Source organism: Ammospiza nelsoni, chromosome 27, assembly GCF_027579445.1.
Source record: "Ammospiza nelsoni isolate bAmmNel1 chromosome 27, bAmmNel1.pri, whole genome shotgun sequence".
Taxonomy (NCBI): domain Eukaryota; kingdom Metazoa; phylum Chordata; class Aves; order Passeriformes; family Passerellidae; genus Ammospiza; species Ammospiza nelsoni.
In genome coordinates this window covers 814,563-838,690 of record NC_080659.1, presented here as the reverse complement: position 1 = coordinate 838,690, position 24,128 = coordinate 814,563, and the positions used below count along the sequence as shown (strand labels likewise).

The 24,128-nt window shown below is 42.6% G+C and overlaps 1 protein-coding gene across 3 annotated transcripts in view; it reads left to right on the top strand.

Annotated features, from left to right (window-relative positions):
- Nucleotides 1-276: 276 nt before the first annotated feature.
- The window catches only part of RANBP3 (RAN binding protein 3), a 53,307-nt gene continuing 29,455 nt past the window's right edge, over nucleotides 277-24,128 (top strand). Inside the window, exons 1-3 of one of the 3 annotated variants that reach the window (XM_059489665.1) lie at nucleotides 2,146-2,179; nucleotides 15,181-15,236; nucleotides 23,697-23,900. In XM_059489665.1, coding sequence (XP_059345648.1) covers nucleotides 2,161-2,179; nucleotides 15,181-15,236; nucleotides 23,697-23,900 — 279 coding nt within the window. In that variant the 5' untranslated portion in view covers nucleotides 2,146-2,160. Of the gene's footprint in view, nucleotides 361-2,145; nucleotides 2,180-15,180; nucleotides 15,237-16,175; nucleotides 16,241-23,696; nucleotides 23,901-24,128 lie in introns of those variants that run through there. The other 2 variants (XM_059489666.1, XM_059489667.1) reach the window with 2 other exon arrangements.

Here is a 24,128-nt window from a genome sequence, read left to right as displayed (position 1 = left end):
GCCGCGGTACATACGGTGCGCGGGCAGCAGGGAGCGACCGGGCCAACGGGGGCCCCATAACGAGTCGGCCCGCGGGGACGCTGCCCACACCGGCTGCCCGGAGCTGCAGAACCGACAGGGCACCGCGCAGAGCCCCCGGCTCCGCTAGGGACGGCTCCGCTAGGGACGGCTCCGCTAGGGACGGCTCCGCTAGGGACGGCTCCGCTAGGGACGGCTCCGCGCACGCGCAGCGCCCTCCCGTAGCGGCCGTAAATCGGAGCGTGCGCGCCGCGCGCGGCCCGCGGTGAGCGGTGTCGTCCGGCCGCGCGATGCATTGTGGGCGCGGCTGAGGAAGTAAAATGGCGGACCTGGCGAACGAAGGTAGGCGGGAGTTGCAGGTGTCGTTGCTCTGGCCCACGGCGGCTCTGCGCCGCCGTGAGCTTCGTCTAGCCCAGCTCGGCCTGGCCCTGCGATCCACGTTCAGGGGCCAGTTCGGGAGCGCCACCTCCCCGCGGCCGTCCCGGCCCTAGTGGGGCGAGCGGCCGGACAAAGGGAGCGCCTTGGTTGGGCCACCGCGCTGTCCGCGAGGCGCGGGCGGACGAAGCCAGGCTGGGGCCTTCGTCCTTAGGTGCCTCCCGCGGGTTGGTGGCTCTGGGTTCGCGATGCGGCGATTCCCGAGGCCGGTGTCCTGGGGCCGGTGCTCTCTGGAGGCGGACAGTGGGCCCGGCGTTGGGCATGGCCCCTGGAGCGCGGTAGCGAGCGCTGTGTCTTGGCCCCGGCTCTGAGCCGCTTTGTGCCCCGCCTTGTCCACTTGCCTTTTGAAGTTATTGTCCACTGCTTTCGTATTACTGTAAATCTTTCCTTTGCTTACAATCATGTTAATACTTTGTTTAGTTCAAGGATTGATTGAAGGCCTATATAAAACAAGGCAGGGTATCCTAGTAGATGCATTGTATTTTTTGGAGCTGAAAACATCAGAGGTGGGCTAGTAAAGTGGCTTCCATTTTTTCTGAAGAGCATTAGAAGAACCTGGGCTGCAATACTGCAGTATTTGGGTATTCTGCCCCAAGGTGCGTACGGTGGTGTTTTAAGTGGCAGTGGGTATCTGTATTTTGCCTTTAGGAATGACATATGTCTCTCTGTTTTGGCAAAAGCCAGTTTGCCTAGCTGTCTCTGTTGTATCTCATCATTCCTCTCAGCTAATGGAACAGGAAAAGAAATGCCCAGCAGGAGGTGAATGAAAATGTATGTGAGGCCCCTTCTTTCAGGACTGTTTCTTACTTTGGAACTCAGTGTTAATTGTTGTTCTCATATTAGCGTTAAACAACAGGAAGCAAATAAATGTTGTAGGTGCAGCCTTTGAAGATGAAGCCTACAAACAGCTAAAAATACAATTACACTTAAGTTAACAAATCCTGTGATGTGGCATGGCTTGGGCTGTTGGTTTCCAGACTCAAGGTGAGTTGTCAGTGCCTGAGGAGGCATAAGTGGTCTCAAGAATAGTAGTAGCCAAATCTGTAATGACTATTTGTGAGAAACTTAACATCAGTACTTAATTTGTATACTGCCATTATAATGACGTTATAATAAATTTTAATGGGTTCTTTTGTTCTCTTAAAATGAGAAGCTTGGCAGTAGCTATCTTAAGTCATGCAATTCCCTCACTTTACCGCCCCTTTCTGCTGGGGAGCATTAAGCTCAACAGTTTACCAATATTTATTACATCTTTTGATGATGACTTGTCATATGTTTCTATCTCTACTTTTTCTGCAGGGTCTTGTAGACTGTCTAGGATGGCAAGGGGGAGTTTGATCCCATCTTTGTGCTCCTTTCCTGCCTCCAGAGACTTGCCTCACCTGTAAACCTCTTTAGTTTATACTCGCCTGTCTTTCCAGCGTTGTCATCTGTTGCTGTCATTCAATTGTCATTCAATTTCTTCTTGCAATAAGAATGTGATACAGTCTTTCTTCAGATGAAGTAAGATAAGCTTACTTTGGAACTGTTGTCTCCTCATTCTAATATCATTGTCTGTTGCTAGTTTTGTTCCTTTCAGTGCCATTTTTGAGGTGTGTGTTCTTTGCATAACAGTGGAAGTACATGCACTTCCTGGAATTAGCATCTTTCTGCTGAAACTCGGAGAATTCTGTAGTCTTTCTACTTGGCTTATTTGCAGTCTCTGCCATGGCAAGGATCTTCTCAGGTGACTGTTTTATCCTCATTCTTCAACACATTCTTCAACAAGTTTTATTTTTCCATTGTTTAGGTGAATGCTTTACTTTCTTGTGCTCAGGTATTTTAATCTAAATATGTGAAGTAAGTATTTTGGTACCGATAATGTTCATGTTCACAAAAAAGTGTGATTACAGCGAAGTTCTTAATGTTCCTGAATCTTGATTGATCTGTACAACAGTGCTGTCTCAGTCATACTTTGTTCTTAGGTGTGAACTAATTATTCTTTGACACATAGTTGACACAAGTACCTAGAATGAGATTTCAGTCATTCTTGCAGACGTTTTTTGTTTGGTGTGTTTAAATAGCCCAGTGGACAGACAGCTTTTACTGTCTGTTCATGCAAGTGAAACTCAAGATTTTTACCTGTTTGATTACTGCAGCAAACCTTTTCCTGGCCTTGAAAAGTGCTGAGATTTGTGTGGCTTGTGTCCTCTCATCTTACTAATATAAAGCTCTTCTAACCTGTAACTTTTACCATGACACCCATCTTTAAATTCATTGATTGATGTTTCTGATTCCAACAGTATATTAGGTACCTTTACCTTCTAGGTTCTGATATCTCTCTTAAACCATTGAATTTCTTAAATCACTGCTGAGCTGTCAGTACTGCCTCCAAGTAACCATTCTACCAATGTCCTTTGTAACTTTGAACTATTTTAATGGATGATCTTTCTGATGCGTTTTTTTCAGAGCTACAAGCATTCTCTCTAATAATGACTTCATTTTTTGTCATTCTTATTGTTCCTCAAATAGTTTTCATCCACTTGTCTTTGCTTTGTTTCTAGTGAGTTGGTGAAACTGCTCCCCTGCCTCTTTATATTGGAGTGATGACCAACTGTATCTTGACAAGAGAAGGTTATTGGTTTAAGGGGGTCCTCTACTGCACAGAAGGGGGCTGAAAGATGACATAGTCCTAGTGACACTTTCTGAAGAAGTTTATACTGTGAAGTTTCCTAGGAGCAGATCCTGGTCTTGGCATTGCCTGTCATGGTGGGAGATGAGTTGATAAATGTGGAGCTAATGAAGAGGAGGAGAGAGTAGCTTCTCTGTAGCTCTGTGAAGTTTGATCGACTTTGCTGCAAAGATTTACTGACATGGTAATAAAGGTTTTGGGGACTGTCATTGTGAGGGTGATAATTGAAAAGCAGGGGTTTAGTCTGGTAAGCACAATTGTTATTGGTACTATTGTATTAAGTAGTTACTGAATGTTCTTAGAAACTTTCTTTGGAGTCTTTGGTACTTCACTGCCACATGTGTGAAGTGTCAGTTTTCAGACAATCCAGCTAGAATACCAAAGAGAACTAGCACCTTCGTGTTGGTCCTATATATTTATGGGAACTGGAATGCTTTTCTCATTAACTTGTGGCTAAAACATAACTAGTAATTTGCTTGTCTATAACTTACTGCTGAAGCTGCATTTTTAAGACAACAGACTTCCCTTGTGTGGGGAATGAATTACTTAATCTTCTCAGTGGCTGAAAGGTGATACAGATTTTTCTCAGGGCTAAAATTTGATGGATGTGTTAACATTTTCCTTTCAGGAGGTGTCTGCAACTTACTTGGCTTTATGAAATTGCTGAGTATACAGTTCAAAATCATAACATGTTTACTGTATGTAACTGCCTTTAATTAATTAGAGGCTCGAGAGCGGTGGTGCAGGAAGGGACCTGGGGGTTCTGGCTGATGGCAGGTTGGATCTGAGTCAGCAGTGCCCTGGAGCCAGGAGGGCCAACCGTGTCCTTAGGGGCATCAGGCCAGCTGAGTGAGGGAGGGGATTGTGTCTCTCTGCTCTGCTCTGGAGCAGCCTCACCTTGAGTTCTGGGGGCAGTTTTGGGCACCACAGTATAAAAAAGACATTGAGCTAGTAGAGGAGTGTCCAAAGAAGGGCCACAAGGATGGGGAAGGGTCTAGAGGGGAAGGTGTATGAGGAGCTGCTGAGGGCACTCTGTTTGTTCAGCCTGGAGGAGACTGAGGGGAGACCTCAATGCAGTCTTCAGCCTCCTCATGAGAGGCAGGTACCGGTCTGTACACTCTCATGGCCAATGAGAGAGCCTGAGGAAGCAGCATGGAGCTGAGTCAGGGGAGGTTTAGCTTGGATACCAGGAAAAGGTTTTCCACCCAGAGGGATGTTGAGCATATAAGGCATCTCAGGGCACTGGTCACAGCACCAAGCCTGAGTTCAAGAAGTGTTTGGACAATGCTCTATCATATGGTGGCCTTTTCGGAGTGCCCTGTTGTTCCGGTTTAGGGCAGATTTGGGAGAAAACCACCAAAGGGTTCCTCTAGAAAGCAGATTCAAGCGGCCCCTCCCCCAACTGGTTTATGAAAGTATTTCCTTGGAGGAAAGTAGAAAAAACCCTGCTTATTTAACAGGCAAAGCATTCACCAGCACAAAAACTGAGCAATATTAAACAGTAAAACCTCTTGCCACTCTGAAGCGATGACAAACTCAGAAAGTCCCCTTTATGGGCTGTAGCTTGGCTCACTCAGTCTCTTATCATTCCTCTGGTGGTGGAAATGCTGCGGCCCAGGCCCTGGTGGGCCACAGGTGTGACCTGCTGGTGCTCTTCTGGGTGTTCAGTCCAGAGCAGGTTTAAACAGTTCCAGGAAAAAGAAAAACCACGGTCCAGTGAATTTGCCTCAGTGAGCTAAAAACTGACTAAAAGCAAAGGAGAGCTCTGTCCGTGCTGCAGACAACACAGTCCAGGAGAAGGATGTAGGGGAGCAAGTGCGATTTCTGATAACAAACTCTGTGTTTCTTCTCTCCCCTGCTTTGCTCTTGGAACCAGTCTTAATGGTGCAGAATTTATTTCTGGGCTAAACAGACTAATAGGGATACAAGCATCATAAAGTCACCTCTGGACATTTCACCCCTTATCCCCATATCGTCAGCTTACTACCAAAGCTAATCTATATTCTAACTCAACACGTACATTTATATACACAATATACAGCTATATACAATGACAGTGATATTTACTCCTAGTTCTCACCCAACAGTCAGATCTCCTTGAGGTACGTGTCGTGTTGTTCCATCTTTTTGCATTATCTACCGTGTGTAACCTGGTCCCTGAGCAAAGACAATCCCACAAATGGGTTTCTCTGTACTCAAGGCAGAATTCATCCAAACTGTCTTTCCTAATAAACCTCTGACGTGTGCCACTGGGACTTTGTCTACTGTATGCAAGGGCAGAGGTTCAGGTTGGATAGGGCCTGCTTGGTTAATGAAGCCTCAGGTGTTAACTAACCAGGTGGCTTTTGCTAGATGCTGCTCCCAGTTTTTGAAAGATCCCACACCCAGTGCTTTCAAGGTGATTTTTAAAAGTCCATTGTACTTTTCCACTTTGCCTGCAGCTGGTGCATGGTAGGGGATATGGTACACCCACTCAATGCCATGTTCCCTAGCCCAGGTGTTGATAAGGCTGTTCTTGAAATGAGTCCCCTTGTCTGACTCAGTCCTCTCAGGGGTGCCATGCCTCTACAGGACTTGCTTTTCCAGGCCCAGGATGGTGTTCTGGGCTGTAGCATGAGACACAGGGTGGGTTTCCAACCATCCAGTGGTGGCTCCTACCATTGTGAGCACCTAGTGCTTGCCCTGGCGTGTCTGGGGCAGTGGGGTGTAGTCAATCTGCCAGGCCTCCCCATACTTTACTTGGACCATCACCCACCATACCAGGGGCTTCACTCCTTTGGCCTGTTTGATGGCAGCACACATCTCACAGTTGTGGATAACCTGAGAAATACTGTCCACGGTTAGATCCACCCCTCGGTCTCATGCCCACTTATAGGTGGCATCTCTGCCCTGATGACTCGAAGCATCATGAGCTCATTGAGCTAGGAACAACTCCCCCTTGTGCTGCCAATCTAAGTCTATCTTTGACACCTCTATCTTTGCAGCCTGGTCTATGTGCTGATTGTTTTGGTGCTCCTCATTAGCTCGACTCTTGGGGATATGGGATATGACTGATTTTCACAGTTAGTTTCTCTCTCCTGGTAGCAATGTCTTTCCACTCTTCACCCACCCAAATTGGTTTTCACTTACGCTGCCAATTAGCCTTTTTCCACTTTTCCAGCCAAACCCACAGAGCATTGGTTGCCATCCAGTGTAGAGGTAGAGCTTTGGCCACTTCTCAGCTTTCAGCAATTTCCAGGGCCAGTTGAACAGCTTTGAGTTCAGCAAGTTGACTTGATCCACTTCTCCTTCAGTAGCTTCTGCAGGCTGTTGTGTTGGGCTCTATCCGCTGCTTTCTGCTTTTGTTTCATCCCTACAATGCAACAAGAACCATCAGTAAAAAGAATGTAACGTGTTGCTTCTACTGGCAATTGGTTGTATGGTGGAGCTTCTTCAGCACGTGAGACTTGCTCTTGTTCTTCTTTGTCAGTGACACCAAAGTTTTCACCTTCAGGCCAATTTGTAATTATCTCCAAAATCACAGGGCTATTCAGTTTTCCAGTATGGGTGTGCTGTGTGATGCTCCGTGTGACGTGGTGGGTAGAGGGAACCTTTGCTGTGAACACCCAACCCAACACCGCTAGTCAGGATGCCAGGAGGAGTTGTGCTTCAGTGCCAGTCACCTCTGAGGCAGCCTGGACTCCTTCATAGGCTGCTAAAATTTCTTTCTCTGTTGGCTTCAGACCCTCTGTAGCTTCGACTCCAAAATCCTAGTGATTGACCTCGAGTCTCACCAGGCATCTTCTGCCAAAGGCTTCAGGACAGACCATAGCCCCTGGCTGCAGAGTAGTGCACGTTCTTCACCTTTCTGGTCCTGTCGTGACTGGGCCGAGGGCTACCTCATGAGCAATCTCCTGTTTGATCTTGGCAAAGGCTTGTTGCTGCTCAGGGCCCCACTGGAATTTGTTCTCCTTGTGGTTGACCAGGTAGAGAGGGTCACAATCTGGCTGTACTCAGAAATGTGCATTCTCCAAAAACCTATGGCGCCTGGGAAAGCTTATGTTTCCCTCTTGCTGCTTGTTGGAGACATCGCAGTGATCTTGTTGATGATCTCAGTGGGAATCTGACACCGTCCATCTTGCCACTTTACCCCCAGGAACTGGATCACTTGAGCAGGTTCCTTGACTTTGCTCTTCTTGATGGCAAAACCAGCTTTCAGGAGAATCTGGATGATTTTCTCTCCTTTCTCAAGCATTTCTGCTGCTGTGTTCACCCACACAATGATATCATTGATGTACTGCAGCAGTTCTGGAGCCTCACTCTTTTTCCAGTGTTGTCGCCCCAGGACACCTTTGCAGGGCCAGGAGTTGGACTCAGTGTTCCTAATGAGTCCCTTGCAACTCAGCATATTTTATGATTTTATGAAAGCACAGAAGGTGAGCAAACTGAAGTAGTTCCTTTTAGACTCTTCAGTATAATTTCTTTACCGGACTTGTAGGATGCTGACATTGCTTCTGTGCTGTTTTGGTGTTGGGGGTGACGGGTTGGGGTTACCCTGATTGTTTATGCTACTTGTCTTATGGTAGCTTTTGGACAGAGGAAGATCTGCTGTTACTTTGAGAGAAAATGTGTCATTCACCACTGACTGTCTGCAGACTCTAGAAACAAGATTTTTTTCCCTATGGTGACTTCAGATGGATTAGTGGGTACAAAGTTAGGCTGAGTGACATGCCCAAATAATTCACATCCAGACACCATAAAGAGCTATTTAATTGACAAGACAGGGCTATCTGAATGCTTTAATACTTCTTGTGAACACTTTTTTGAATTCTTTGTATATATTTTATCTACATTACCAAATAGTTGCCCTCCCTCATGGCTTTTCCCTCTGATATGAAAATAAGCTACTTTTTTTCTTTTCTGACTTGTAACGTTTGCAAAAGTATCTCTTTTCACCATGTCAGTTCTATTCACATGACATCTCTTGTGAAGATTTGCCATAAATTATCCAGTTGTGTTTCTTGTTTCTGTCATGGCTGGATTTTGCTTGTGGAGGTCTTTCTGCAGATAAGCTCTTAGTGGCAGCTTGCTCTTTGTTTTGAGTCTGTTGTTGGCTATTGGAAGAGAATCTTGTGTTATCAACACCTTTTGAATTTTTTAATGCTGCAAGTCATCTATATCTCTTCATATGTTACATTTAGCACGATTATTCTGCTCTTTGTAATGTAAATGGTGAAAAAAATTCCCAAGAACATTTTTTCGTGGCCTGCAATGTTCCAATAAGCATAATTAAACCTAAGTTTGAATTTTTATTTTCTTGACTTTTAGATAAGTGTTTCACAAGTGACAAATTACCACTATGACTATTTTAAGTCAGGTAACAGTCTAATTGCTGTTCTTTTTAACTCTTGTTCATGATTCACCGGTACACTTTTTCTCTCAGGTGATATATTACAAAGAGTTACAGTTGGAGTAGCTATTCCCAACTTGTATGCTTCTGGTGTCGAAGAGTGCTTCTTGAAATTGAAGCATGGGCTTGCTTGCCAAGAATTTGCTCTGTAGATTTTTTTTTTCCCTGCCTTATGTAGTTTTCCGTGTCATCAGGCACTATTCCATTTCTAAATGTAATTTGGAGTAAATTTAAAAAGAAAAAGCATTTGAAACATTGTCATTCTTAGCTTTAAAAATAAATTCTTGTCTTAATAACATGGCTACAGCAGATCTGGTGAGGTCTGGAAAGTTATTTTCATGCCATGGTTCCCTCTGAAATTTAAAGATTAACCTGAATTGTCAAGACATTTGGTGATCTGGGTTGCATATCCTGTGAGGAGACTGGGCGTGTTCAGCCTAGAGGAAAGAAGTCTTCAGAGAGGCACATCTGGAGCTTGTCCAGGTCTGTGAAGAAGTTGTTAGAGAGACAGACCCAGGCCCATCAGAGTGGTGTATGTTGAGAGAACAAAGACAAAACGTGAGAGGTGGAATAAGATGTTCAGACTGGAAATAGGGGAAAGGTTGGGTTCTGTGGTGATGGTAGGTTTTTTTCACCATAGGTACAGTCAAGCAGTAGAGAAGAGATTACCCTGGGAGGCTGCTCAGTCTCTGTCCTTGGATGTTAAGACCAGACTGAATAACCTGATTAACCTGGTCTGACATCATAATTGACCTAATTGAAGCAGGAGATTGGACTAGAGACCTCCAACCTGATTTATGCTGTATCCTTATGGTAGAGGCAAAATAGGCTCAGCAGTGAAGAAAATGACTGCTTTTTTGGCCCTTGTCACTGCTGTGCCATGAGATATACTCTGTGAGCCTGAGAACTCTACAGAGATACACACTCCTGCAGGTGTTTATTTCTATTTTCATGAAAATCCATAGTTTGGGTTGGAAGAGACCTTTGAAGACATCTCCCCCTCCCCCCATCCCCATTGTTCACGGACACCTTCCACTACACCAGATTGCTCCAGACCTCATCCAGTCTGGCCTTGAATGTTGCCAGGGTTGCCATCCACAGGTCCATGAAGCAGCCTGTGCCAGGGCCTCACCACCATTGCCGTAAAAAAATTTTTCCTTGTATCTCATCTAAATTTACCTTCTGTCAGTTTTAAGCCATTCCTCCTTATCCAAAGTCCCTCTGCTGTGGAGCGCCTTTAGGTTCTGGACCAGGCTCTAAGGTCTCTCCAGAGCAGGCTAAACACCCCCAGCTCTCCCTGCCTGTTCCCAGAGCAGAGGGGCTCCAGCCCTTGGAGCATCTCTGTGGCCTCCTCTGGACTTGCTTCAGCAGCTCCACATCCTCCTGTTGTTGTTCCCCAGGGCTGGAAGCAGCTCTGCAGGTGGGATCTCACCTGAGCGGGGTAGAGGGCAGAATCCCCTCCTGCCCATGCTGGGCAATGAGGCCAGCACAGGGTGGGTTTCTGTGTGCCAATGCCTGTGGTTGGGGCACGTTGAGCTTCTTATCCACCTGCACCCACAAGTCCTTCTCCCCAGGCCTTTTCTCAATCCTTTCTCCCCTCAGCCTGTGTTTGTTCTTGGGATTGCCCTGACACGTGCAGGAGTTGCACTTGGCCTTGTAGAAGTTCATATGGTTTACATAGTGTCACCTCTCCAGCCTGTCCAGATGGCATTCCTTCCCTCCAGCATATCAGCTGCACCACGCAACTTGGTGTCATTGGCAGACTTCCTGAGTGCCCTCAATCCCACTGTTCATGTCACCAAAATAGATATTAAGCAGTGCTGGTCCCAGACTTGGTATCCACTTGGACATCGAGCTGTTGACTGCAAGTCTGAGTGCAGCCACCAGCAAATTCCTTATCCAGGGAGAGGTCCATCTGTCCAATTTAGAGACAAGGGATCTCCTTCAGGACAGTGTCAAACATTTTGCACAAGTCTAGGCAGACTGTCAGTTGTTCTTCCCTTGTCCACCAACACTGTAAGACAATCATAGAACCAAATTTGACTGGTGTGGTTTGCTTTACGTGATGCCGTGTTGACTCTGCAATCACTGCCTTATTTTCCATGTGCCTTAGCAGAGTTCCCGGGTGGAGGGTCATGGAGTCTGCTCTATGATCTTGCCAGGTGCAGAAGTGAGGCTTCCCAGCTGTAGTGCCCCAAGCCTGCCTTTTCTTCCTTTTTGTAAATGGGGGTTATGTTTCCCCTTTTCCAGTCACTGGGAACTTCCTCAGATGGCCACAACTTCTCGATGAATGGAGACTGGCTTGGCCGCTTCCTCTGACAGCTCCCTTAGGACTCATTGGATGCATTTCATCAGTTCCCATGGACTTGTGCACCTTCACCTTCCTTAGATGGTCTCAAGCCTGTTTTCCTATCGCACGTGGTCCTTCATTCTGCCCGTCCCTGCTGCTTTCCCCTTTTATAACTTGGTTTGGAGCACTTCTTGGTGAAGATGGAGTCAGAAACACCATTGAGTACCTCAATATCCATGGAAACCAGGTCTCCTGTTTCTTGCTGGAGAGGGCCCACGTTTTCCCCAGCCTTTCTCTTATCACCAATGTGCCTACAGAAGCTTCTTGCTGCCCCTGACCCCTTGGATTTTTTTTCTATGAGTCATTTCATGCTGCAATAAAGGTCTGACACTGTGGCTGCTAGAGGTGCATCATGTGAGTGAATGTTTTGTTTAGCTGTGGGAAATATGGTTGACAAGGGAGAGTTTGCTACAGCTACTAGTGGTCACGTATCTAGGTTAAAAATCTCAAATAGTATATATGACTTGAAGAGGATATCTCTGCATGAGCTATGGAGTATTTTCTGTTTCTGCATTTTGATTTCCACAGCTTGTGAAGGAAGCTCAGCAGATTTAATAGTACATGCTTTTCTCACAGCGCATAGGGCATTTATCAATAGTTAATGACTTGATGGTAAAATATGTTAAAGAAATTTAATTTAGCCTGTGAAATCCAGCTCTTGAGGTTTTTATAATTGTTCATGCAGGTTAAAATATCTGCAGAGTGAATAAACTGCAGGAAGGAGTTCTGTGGATTCAGTTGGTTTTTAGTTGTGGATTCAATTTGATTTGACAGCCTATAACTATTCAGGTTTGTATAGTTCCAGATCTTGAGATTGGAGAGGTACTATCTCTGATGCTAATTACTGAAGTTTTGCTTTCCTTCTTACATGCTTGGACTTCATCTGAATACCTTTATCAAGACTGGCTTGGTTAGAAAATTGACATTTCTCCAGATCTTTGTTTTGCCGTGTTTCTGTCTGCTTTTCTGAAGAAAAAAACCCCAAGCCTAATCCTCAGTTTTTAAGAACTGTGTGTTCTGACTGCTCATCTGTTGGTGAAGGAGATCTCATGTTCTCTTACATGCATTCTACCTGAAGTTTAAAGGTAGAGGTTTTTTCCTTCGTATATATTTCCTTCCTTTCCTTTATTTTCTTTTTAAGTTGCTGACAGTTTAGTGGACCTGGCAGATCTGTTTTATCATAGGTCATCCTTCAGACATCCTGGTGTAACAAAATCTTGAGAACGTGACCGTCTGGCCAAATGTTGACTAGTACAGATAACAGTGGAATTCTTGTTTTGAATCAGCACTTGACTGGAAAAACCAAAGAACTACCTAACATCTGCATTTCTGATCTGCAAAAATAAAAGCTGATATGGGGGTTCTTCAGTTGATGGAAACAACTGATGGTATGTGTAAGTGCTTTTGTATGAAAAACATTAAATGCTAGAGAGCTCTATGTAAATGCATTTGAAAACATAACTAGAAATAGGAACCAAAATCTGGAGCTGGGCATTTGAATGGGAAATTTGATACTAGAATTTTTTTACAGAAAAAAATTGATGCAGAAAGGGATGATTGAGGGCAGTATTACTTTGCTTTTGTTCCCTTCAATGAAAATGTTTACCCAAAATTTAAATAAGGCTTAACAAAATAGGCTCTATTTAATGAAGGTGGTCAGATGAGGCAAATTAGTGATCCCTTCTTGCCTTGGGCTAGAATCAGGGAGATGTGTTCAGCACTGTGGTATTGTTGCAGACTTCAGAAAGGACACAAATGGGCAGGTGTTCCCTGTGTCTGTTCCTGACTAAGCGCTGGTACAGTTGTTAGCTGTGAGCGCCTGTTGTCTCATCGTTGCTCCTGATGCTGTCAGTTGGTCTCACAGTCAGCAAGAGCAGTAGTGAGATTCTTGGACCTTGAATACTGGATGACTGTGTTCCTTCAGTGGACAAAGACTATCAGATGTTGCACCAGTGTTCCCTTTTTCAGGTTGACTGACAGACCTGGCCATAGTTTGCTTTATTAGATCCTTTTGCTATTCTCATTTATCATAGCTGGACACAATCTCAAATATTTGGAGGTTTTTCACTCGCTTTTGTTCTTTCATCAAGTTATTTTTTTCCTGTGAGCTTTCTGCTGTTTCTGACATCTGTCTTCTTTTTTCCTGAGTGCTTAGTTTTCAATCACTGGACTCCATTTTGTATTTTGTGTTACTTTGCATCAATTTCTCTGGCTACTCATTCCATCTTTTGCCAGCTGTCCCAGAGTGCTCTTCTCTGCACTCTGCATTGTTGTTGAATCTGTTTATCTTTGCTCTCTCTCATTACTTCAGTCCCATGTTATGCACTAGAGAGACAAGTAGATTTTGTTCAGTTCTCCTTGGTATTTGTGGAATTTGGTGTAGGAGTCTCTTGTAAGGTGTGCATGACAATCAAGTCCCACATTCTGGGGGATGTCCCTACTCATTGGTTTGGCAGAGGGCATGCTGCTGTGGCAGTAGCACTAATGAGCACTGAAGTATTGTCTTGGTCTGAAAAGACAGGTGTCTGCTAAAGAAGGCATGAGCTTCCCCTGAAATGGAAACTGTAAACCCCCTCCCTCCACGTTGTTATAATTTTGAAATTAAGGAGCTCTCAGGCAAAGATACAGGAATAACAGTTCTTTATTAAGAAAGAAAATTGTAAAAAATAGAAGAAAAGAAACAGTACAGTAATACAAAACAACACTGAGTCAGGATACAACCCAAAACCCTGTGGGTCAGGGTGTTGGTAGCAGTCCCATTAAATGGTGGATGCAGTTGTCCTGCAGTGGCTGGTGTGGTTCTGTTGGAGCTGTGATCCTGTGTTTTCCTCTGAAGATCCAGTGGTGGTGTAGATGGGCCTGGTTTTCCTCTGGGAATCCGGTGGAAAAGGCTGACTATGGTCTTCCAAATTTCTGATTATTTCCAGAGAGGAATGCTTTGCTCGTCCCTCTGGGTGGCACACCTCACAATGGGATGATGTAATTTTTATCAGTCATGCAGTGAGACTCAATGGCCCATTAACAGAAGATATCTCCCCGAGGGAGGATTGGTTGTGGAAAAGATAAAGAAAACTACCCAATTAACAAAAGATAACTGCACCACTTCTAGCAAATAGGAATAGAATACACACCAGCATTTCCAACCTAAGACAAGTATACCACATGGTATTAAAAAATAACTCACGTTGAAGTCAGGGTTTAAAAGCTTGGCTGTTGTCTCAGTGAAGCCCCCTACAGGCAGTTTATACTGAGGCGCAGGAAATGAAAATGGATCCCTGTCTTGTTTCAACACACTCTGGGTTTTGGGACAGGTATTACATGTAAGGGTCTCTATTGTTTTCACTTCTGAAATGAATTGTCTGCACAGTGCTCTTATTAATAAGCATTTTTAAGATTCAGCATTATTTGCTGGATAGATGAACTTAAAAAATAAAGGGAAAAGATATCAGGCAAAATGATGTCATAAGTAACTTAGTTTCTTGATTAATTTTACTTTTTGTAGAGCAAATTATGCCAGTCTTGCTAGATCAGTCTTGTAGTGATCCATCTAAAATATAGAAAGATCCATCTAAAAAATAGAGGCTCTTCTACCCTCGCAATTAAATGCACAGTTCTGGTAATAATTTTCATAATTTTGTGTACGTCGACTAAAGTTTTACTTTTTCAGCCAAACTGATCTAATATAGCAGTTCCCAAATTGACAGTTTCATCCCTTTTTCCTTATATGGTGATCCAAGTACTTTACTGAGACTGCAAGATTTTGTGATACTGTTCTTTTTTTTGGTGCAAGGTAGCTCTTGATAGCTTTATATTTCCTTTTTCTTTTATGCTAGCCTTTCAAGCTCTGAAAGCTTTAAAAGCTCTAGTTTTCTTAGGTGTCTAAACTTGTTTATAAGACTGGAAAATTGCAAAGGTGGAACTTATTTATTTGATTTCTTTGCAAATCTAGCTCTCTGTAAATGCCATTTCCAGACTGAAAGACAGCTGAAATATTGTACTCATCTTTATATACAAACATACAGGAGGGCTGCTGACTGCCTAGTGTGTGTGCAGCTTCTCTTAAAATATAACTCACAGATAAGATGCATCAGTTTGTTGAATGCTCAGGAATTCTCACCTCTGCTTTATCACACACGCTCCCCCTTTTTACTTTTGAAGATCAAGTCCTTATAAACATCTGTTACCAGGAGCTGGTAGAAACAATATGTGTAATGGCTAGGGATTCATTGTTGCTAAAAGCATCATAGAACATAACATTTTCATAATTGTCAATATGAATGTGCTTGGAAAAAACTCCAATGATTTCTTTTTTTACAGAAAAACCTGCCATTGCCCCACCTGTCTTTGTATTTCAAAAGGATAAAGCACAGAAGGTAAGGAGATATTGGTACCTTTTTTTGGTTTTGTTCTTAGCCCTGACTCCTTCCTTCCATGGTGATTAGCCTTTGTATTGTTGTGAAGCTGAAGGTGGCTAATAGAGCATTAATATCATTAATGGGCATAGGGCAGGCAGGTACTGAGGGGCTAAAAGTGGGAAGATGTATGGTGGTTTCACAGTTGTGGGTCGCTCTTCAGACAGAAGATGGACCAATGTGGAAGAAAAAGTATGGTGAAGGTGTATCTTGAACATGAGTCAGAGGAGTGCTGATGCACTTAGCATGACAAAGCTACAAAATTTGTTTTTCTGATAATAGGGTTAAGATAAAGCAAAGACAACTGCTCCAGATTATTGCTTTTTACCTCAGGGTACTTAAATGTCTCTCATATCTTTGGTTTGTATGCTGTGAAGTGTCTAGTTACCTTGGGAAATGGTAGTTCTGTTCCTGCATCTCAATATGGTATTTAATTCTGTCTGGTTAATAGTAAAAGCTAGTAAGATTTATGTGGGAAAAAAATCAAGGTTATTCAGGTTTCTGTTGAAGATGGTGGGAACCAAGAGAAGTATGTGATACGCTTTCTGTCGGATCACTGGATTGCTTTGTTGTTTGTGGAGTCAGAAATGTTTGAATTGAAATACTGAATCATTTTTCAGATGATAGCTTTTCTTTAGTTTAGAACAAGTACCAGACTGAAGCTTTCTCACAGGTTCAATAGGCATATTCCTCAGCAGGAGCTTGAAATAGTTTTTCAGCTTGGAAAGGATTTAAGTCTGCTGTCCTCCTAGTATTAGCTAATCAAATTAAATCTGCTAGAGAGTAAGTACTTTCAAGACATTCTTTTAATTACATATTTTACAGTGACTGTTTACATATACTGTGGAATGAAGGAGTGGTAGTGTTTGCACTACCAATTTTGATCATGTTTCCTTTTAGGAAACAGCTCCCAGTCACCCACTGTTGCTTAGGCTGTTCTGAAGTCCCTTACGAGCTGCATCATGGTGAGTGTTCTCTGCAGGTGTCCTTTACCATGGTGGTGATCATAGCAGTGTGCAGTCCAGGCAGAGTGACATGGTCCTGTGTCCTTTTTACCTGGCCTGCTCTTTACATGCCAAGATAGCAGCTCTTGTACTCAGAAGTTCCTTCATGATGCACTTTGCTTCTGCACCCCTTCAGCAGCCTCCATACTGCATGCCTTCAGCATTAAGCTGTGCAAAGTCCTGCACTGGGCTGTGAGACAGTTCTGTTGCGCTCTGATGGGTGTCAATAAAATATTTGTAAAAATATATTAATTAAAGGGATAATGTGTTTTGGGACTAGCAGAGATGATCCAGAGAGAGACATCTCTGATTTTAATCTGCCCAGCTGCCTCTGAGGATGCTGAGGTGATGCTGAACAGATAGCTGTATTCAGGACCACCTCTGCCTCGGCACAGACAGAAAGTCTGGCTTTGTTTGGTAGAGAGTCTGTGGGTTTCTCAGCATCTTGAAGGCACATGAGTTAGAAATAAGTTATACATTTATTTAAATGCCAAGTGGTGGTGGTGCTATTATTGGGGCTAGCCACTGTTGCTTTGGGCATGGAGTAAGTCTGGCTTGGGTGGGGAATAGGGCCTGGTCCTTGAAACAGATCCGAGAGTCTAGTGGCAGCATCTGTCAGTTAGTTGCCAATTTTCAGAGTAGTAACAGACATAAATGCTTATGCTAAACTGTGTGTTGTATGGAGATGTAGGATTTTTGAAGTGGGTAATAATTTTAGTAGCTTTTATTGTGGTGTAGTTGGCACTGCACAGAAGGACTTGTAGAAGTATCAGTGCTGTGTTTCTTGCAGTTTGATTGGATGAAGAGCTTGTTGCTTGTGCCAGTAGTTGTTTTTTGTAGTATAGATATAGAAGTAGTATAGTCAGAACATGATGCTGTGAGCCCAAAGTAACAGCATATATACTATGCTGTATATATCAGAACCTAGCATTCAGGCCAGTTTCAATCAACTTAATTAAGGAAAAATGCATCAAGTTACATACTGGTTGAGATCTATCACAGTATTTTCAGAAAGACTTAATAGCTAGGTGTTCCCAAGAAGGGTAAACTCCATTACTGTTTCTGTAAAAGATGCTTGGTTAAATGCATTGCCTACCGCTAAAGACTATCCTCCTTAAAGTTATCAGGGAAATCCTGTAAACAGAGGAGTTTTTCCTTCAGCAATGTTTTGAAGAAAATGCAAAAGTAACTTCAAAATAGTTGTCAAACAACACACTACTTGAATATGTAATTTCTCAATGTAAATTATAATTTTAATTTAGCAAAATGTCTATCTAGTCACGTCACTTTTTTCTGTAAGCAGAAGTGTTAGTGGAGGCTTTTTAGTGCTGACACAGCAGTCTGACAATAAGCTGAGGGGAAGAAAAAGCACTGCATTGTGTATTCAGTTAACTGTCTGTGATAGTTATATATGTTTGTCTACTATTTTTCCACATAAACCTGGATGTCCTAAGCAGAATTATTTAATTGCAGCGTCTGCAGATCCTCTCAGTAGTACAGCTGGGTTGATATAATTCAGTGCTCTTACTGGTTTTTCTGGAACTAACAGTAGTGTCAACTATTAAGTTAAACAATGTTCTTTTTCTAGAAATCCTGACTTAAGTTTGTGCTTGGTAGGTGTCTGACATTTGGGTCATAGCAACACCACGGAACATTTGAGGCTTGGAGCAGAGTGGCTGTGGAAAGCTGCCTGGTAGAGAAGGACCTGTTGGTCCTGGTCAGCAGTGGCTGAACGTGAGCCCAGGTGTGCCCAGGTAACCAAGAGGGCCAGTGGCACCTGGCCTGTACCAGCCGCAGTGTGGCCAGCAGGACTGGGCACTGCTGAGGCATTTCAAATCCTGGCTTCAGTTTTAGGCCCCTCATGACAAGAAAGTCACTGAAGGGCTGGAGCATGTTCAGAGAAGGGAACAGAGCTGGGGAAAGGTCTGGAATACAAGGCTGATAAGGAGCAGCTGTAGGGGCTCAGCCTGGAGAGAGGGAGGCTCAGAGGAGACCTCGCTCTCTACAACTCCCGGACAGGAGGGTGGAGCCAGGTGGGGGTCAGGCTCTGCTAGCAGGGAGCAAGGCACAGGATGAGAGGAAATGACCTCAAGCTGTGCTGGGGTGTTTTAGGTTGGATATTGGGAATTTCTTCACTGAAAGGGCTGTTCAGCCCTGTCACAGTTACCCAGGACAGTGGTGGAGTCCCCATCCCTACAGGGAATTAAAAGCTGTGTGGATGTGGCACTTGGGGATGTGGGCTGCTGGTAGACTTGGTAGTGTTGAGGGAATGGTTTGACTCTGATCTTGGAGAAGTTTTTCAACCTGAACAATTATATGGTTTTATGATCTTTTTCTCCACTAGAAATTGGAAAATATTCAGGATGTTCTAGGACAAAATTCATACCAGTCTGGAAACTAATTCTTTAACTGCATCTTCCAGCTAGGGATATATACACTTGAATAAAACATCAGACCTTGCAATTTGACATGTTTATTTAGAGGGGACAAAAAATGCATAGTGTTCATAATGCTGCCCCTTAATGTTATTTTATAGAAGGAGGTTTGAATTTTTTTTTGCAATTAAAGACACTTGAGCATGTCCAGAGAAGGGCAACAAGGCTGGTAAGGGGCTTGGAACACAAGTCCTATGAGGAATGACTGAGGGAGCTGGGGGTGTTTAGCCTGGAGAAAAAGGGACTCAGAGGTGACCTTATCACTCTCTACAGCTTCCTGCAAGGTGGTTATAGTCAGGTGGGGGTTGGTCTCTTTCACCAGGCAGCAACTAACAGGACCAGAGGACACAGTCTGAAGCTGCGCCAAGGGAAATTTAGGTTGGATATTAGGAAAAAGCTTTCTACAGAAAGGGTGATAAAGTTCTGAAATGATCTGCCTGGGGAGGTGGTGGAGTGGCCATCCCTGGATGTGTTTAAAAAAAGACTGGATGTGGCACTCAGTGCAATGGTTTAGTTGAGGTGTTAGGGCATGAGTTGGACTTGATGATCTTGAAGGGTCTCTTCCAACCTCATAATTCTGTGATTTCTGTGAAAAGATAGGATTAGTCTGTCCTGGTTTTCAATTTAGATGTCAATGGTGGACGTCAAATTTGTAGTTACTAAATATGAGTGGGTCTGCATTATCATGATTTTTATATCTCCTTAACTATTTGAGAACTATTTTTACAAAGTGTGAAATATAATCTTGCAAATATCTGAATAGTAGCACTGCTATTCGTGTTTCTGACAAGCAGAGTTCCTAAGGCTGATACGAGTTGGAAAATTGCATCAGCTTAAGGCTCAAACTGCTGAGATCTGAAAGCAGTACAAAGTCTGAACCTCACTATGTTAGGCATGGAGTATTTCTGTTACTCCAAATAACTTCTTTATGAGCTAAGCTGTGTTTTTCATAGCCCTTTTTGAATTAAATATTTAAATTGATGGATACAACTTATATCTGTGTTTAATATTAGACACTTTGGTGTTTCTGATCTGAAACTGATTTTAGCTTCTGCCATAAAACCATTTCATGACAATGGTGTTTCTGGCCATAGATTACTTTAGGTGATTTTCTGAAGTTAACTTTTAACATGCATTTCTGAGGTGAAAGCATTCTGTCATTTTTGGATTGACACATTTTTAAGCAATTATATTAGCTCAAACAAATTAAATCAGTAGTAGCATAAAGAAACGCTTTGTCCAAAAATGTTTTTAAAATAGTGTCGTTTGTTCTGCTAGTATGAACTGTTGGTAAACTGGTCGTTACTCATAGTCATCTCACAGGACCATCACCATCACCATTGTCATCACATATGACCTCCTTAGTCACATGTATAGGAAAAGGTAGATTCGCCGCTCAGATTTAAAAAACTTGTGCACTTGAAAACACCATTGTTTATGATGTAGCTTGCACCTTGTCCTCCTCCCTCCACCAGCCTGTGCTGGAATATTGGTAGAATATAGAAAAGAGCACTTTAGTTTGTTGTATAACTAGTTTTGATCAGTGTACTGCTTTCCATATGTGAGTTGATAATGATGGCCTTTTAAGATTGACTCTGAAAGAAGGTAAGTTATGTGAAACTTGGGTCATGTTCCATACCAAAGTGGTACAGGTAACTGGGGGTCCTAAATGCAAAGCTTCTGGAGTAAATAAGGGCTTATGTTGTTAAATTGTTCAAGCTGTCATCATGGTCTTAACTATGGAGTCTTAAAACTAGGTGTAGAGTTGTAAAACTGATGGATGTGATTGGAAGATGGCATTCCCAGGTAGCCTGGAGAGCAAAATCATGAGTTAATTTTTTTTTTTTTAAGATATGTAAAGTAGGGGTTAGTTGAAGTCTTGCTTTGATGCAGTGTTATTTGGAAATGCTTGGGTTTTGGTGATTTGGGGAGGCAAATGACCAGAAAAGATTCTTCATGCTGTGGCCATGACTTACAGGTTTAGGATAGTGACAGAGAGAGAACTGTGAAGTAATTTGTGTACAGAGAGGCTGACCATTCCCTTTCCCAGTCTGTCTCAGCATTGTTAGCATGGATATCCAGTGCAACTGTATTATAAGTCCATACTATACTTAAGGAGTTAAAATTTGTGCTTAAGAGGTCATAATTTTGAATATGTTGCTGTACTTAAAAGAACAGTCATGAGAAGGTATTTGGAGAGACAGTTGTGTAGAAAAAGCTTGGAGGAATATAGAGAGGCTGATAAAGGCTGTTAGGCATATAGGCAAGAGTTGTCCTTGGCTCTAAGGAGGTAAAAAATGTGAAAAGATATACTGAGAGTAGTCTTTTTAGGCCATTGGATAGAGGTGCTAGGGTGAGGAAAATGAGGAAGGGGGTTGCAAATAACTCAACTCAGAAATGGGAGGAAGAGCTGGCCCAAGAGTGCTTGTTCCAGTCTTTATTGAAAAATAATATGATTTCCTTGCCTATATGTGGTGACTGTGGTATCATGTGAGTCTTAGCTTTTAATTATTCCTTCATGTCTCTCTTTATTTTCTGCAATACAGAGGAAGCCAAATCTCCAAATAGATGTATTTAGTCTGGGTGTGTTATTTTTAGTTTAAAAAAAATAGAAGTTGTTTGATCTGGTTGAGCAAGGTGAATTTGTGTAGGTGGCTTCCTAATATTATTCAACTCTCCCTTGATCTTTGCCATAGTGTTTAAGAGGCAGGAACTGGCTTCTGTCAAGTTCTCCCTAGAACTGTATTTTATAATGAATGCTTTCTCTAGAGAGAGGAGGCTCAAGGAGTGACACATTTCTCAGGCAAAATATTCCAGCAAAAATGAAGAGGGTGAGCTGTTCACAAGCTCCAAAGAACTTCCAGAAAGAGCTTAGATCAGAATTCATGAAGCTAACAGACTAGGAAACACTTTGAATAGTATGCATGACCAAGGATTAAAATTAATTTAAAGAGTTCACAGTTTCCTTTGGATATGCTTTTTTGAGAGCAAAAATCAGGCTGTACAAAATCTGCCTGGAGCAGTTCTGGTTTGATCCTTGAGTCTTTGTTGGTCTTGTCTTCCCTGACTTAAACCATATACTATTCACATAATTCTGAAATTTACAGTAGTTTTTGATTAATATACTTTTTCTAATATAATTTAATTTTTAAAAATATAATTATATATTGGCCATGAAATTCTTATATTGGATTCAGATTTTTCTTCATAGAAGTGGTGATTTGCAATAGTTGTTTTTCTTTGTTTTGTGGGTCTTGAAGCAGATATTCCAGTCTTGCTTAGGATAGAAGTCAGATTTATACTTATTTCCACTTTTAAAAATGCTTGACAGCAAGCAGTTCAACTATTACAGGAGTTATTAAAATCTGTTGGATGTTTACTTAGACTACTTTAGGATATTCTAGACTGTGGTGATATCAATTATTTGCAAAATATTTTGTCATTTCCAATTTTAAGTGCTTAGCACAAGTGTGCATTGCATGTTCTTGCCTCTTCTTCATTACGTGCAATTTTCTAAACTGTACCTAGAAGTCAGTATAAATTTCTGGTAAGGCTCTTTTTTTACATATATTTTAAGTCCTTTGCCCAGTTCCAGGTAGCCTTTCCTCCTGTTCTCCCCAGACAAAAAGGTAAGGATAGGTGGCTAGACTGCTAGATTTTATTAAATATTTGGTGAAAAAATGTTTCTTTAACTCTTCTCATTCTGTGGGGTTTTAAGCTAGTGTTTGGGTCTGTTATTTACAGCTAAATATTAAAATGTTAGATAACTTTGACAGTACAAAAACCCAGCACCCTGAACTTTTACCTGATATCCATAGTAATATCCCCATAAATATATTTTTACTATTTTGAACCTTAATTATAGTTATTTCTTGCGTAATAAAATTTCATGTATCACTGGCTTAAGTTACCATGACAGGGCAAGTGTTACTTGAAGAACTTGACTCTTAAGTACTGCTGTTTATTTTTCAGACTTTTGCTTACTTTCTTGCACAGACCGAGGCAACGATGAGCATTTTTAGTTTCTTCATTCTACCAAGTGTTTTCTGGGAGCAAACTGAGGTTGTGTCCTTTTGAGTGCCATTTTTCCTTACTGCATAATTCTTCAGGTACTTCACCATAAGATGCTGGGAAGCACAGGCCACAGATTGCAAGTGCACATCCTTGGCCTGCATGTTATCCATGGACTAGAATTCAGTCCTTAATCACAATACAGTTGTTTGTGCTCAAAGCCTTTTTATAACTTGTTTGTTCTTCTGATGTGTACAGAATATGATAATGCTAGCTTTTGTTGTACAGGCAGGGATGTGCAACATTAAATGATGTGAAGGAATGAAAAGTCTGTGGCAGAAGTTCAGCAAACACCAAACCCCATTAGGGTGCACTAGTTATCCAGTCACGTCCCTCCTTGAATTAGATTGAAACTTGCTAATTTATGAAAAAAACATTGGTGTTGCTTTTCAGATAATTCACTGTCATATAAATATGAAAGGATCCTGTGTCTTGTGTGAATGTTAAAATAATTAATTTCTGTGAGAATTTTATAACCAACCTCACCTCCCTCAAAAGTGGGCTGAAGAGGCAGTGGAGGACACTTATTTAGAGTAATTGTCTAATTTTTATATCTGAATCTGAAGGTGAAAGTTATCAACTGTCCTTTAGTCCTTGAGAGAGGGGAGGGGTTAAACCCCAACAAGCCTGTGGCTGGCAAAATCCTCTTTGCTGGGGACACAGATGATTTTGGTAACTTTCAAAAGAGTGCATTTGCTCCAGCTAAGGCTTTTCTCAAGGATGGGAACTAATTCTGTCAGCACGTTCTGTTACAGAGTTTCTATGTATTTTAATTGGTGTCTCAGGAATAAGCAGCTTCTTCTGCCCTACTGTGAAAACAGTGAAAATTAAACAAATGGATCCTCTCGCTAGGACGACCAATCTCATGTTGCAGCCTTGCATTGAAGGGACGTTGTCTTTTCTGCTCACAGTCCCCTGCAGAGCAAAAAGCTTTGTCGGATTCAGGCGAGGACCCCCAGGGAGAGGTTGAGCCCCCCTACCATGGTCTGGGTCACATAGAACCAGCTGGTGAGTGCGACTCTGAGCACCCTGCTCCTGCTGTGGCCTCAGTCAGTGCTACCCTGAGTCCTGCTTCTGAAGCCCAGCTTGCTCCTATTCAACAAGAACTGGCAGGGGTAAGTGTCAATCTACCAAGTACTTCTGCTGCTGAGGGGATTAGAGGAAAAAGTCCCTTCCATTAGGTGGAATCCGTTACTGTTCAGTGTAGGTAGTGCAAATCACAGTCTGTCTGGTTCTTTGATTTCAAATGTTAGTCTTCTCTAAACCCTTGTTCCAATTAGAAGTAATGAAATTTGTGAGTCTCCCTAGTAGTGTAGCGTAACTGTAGAAGACACCTAAAGTAT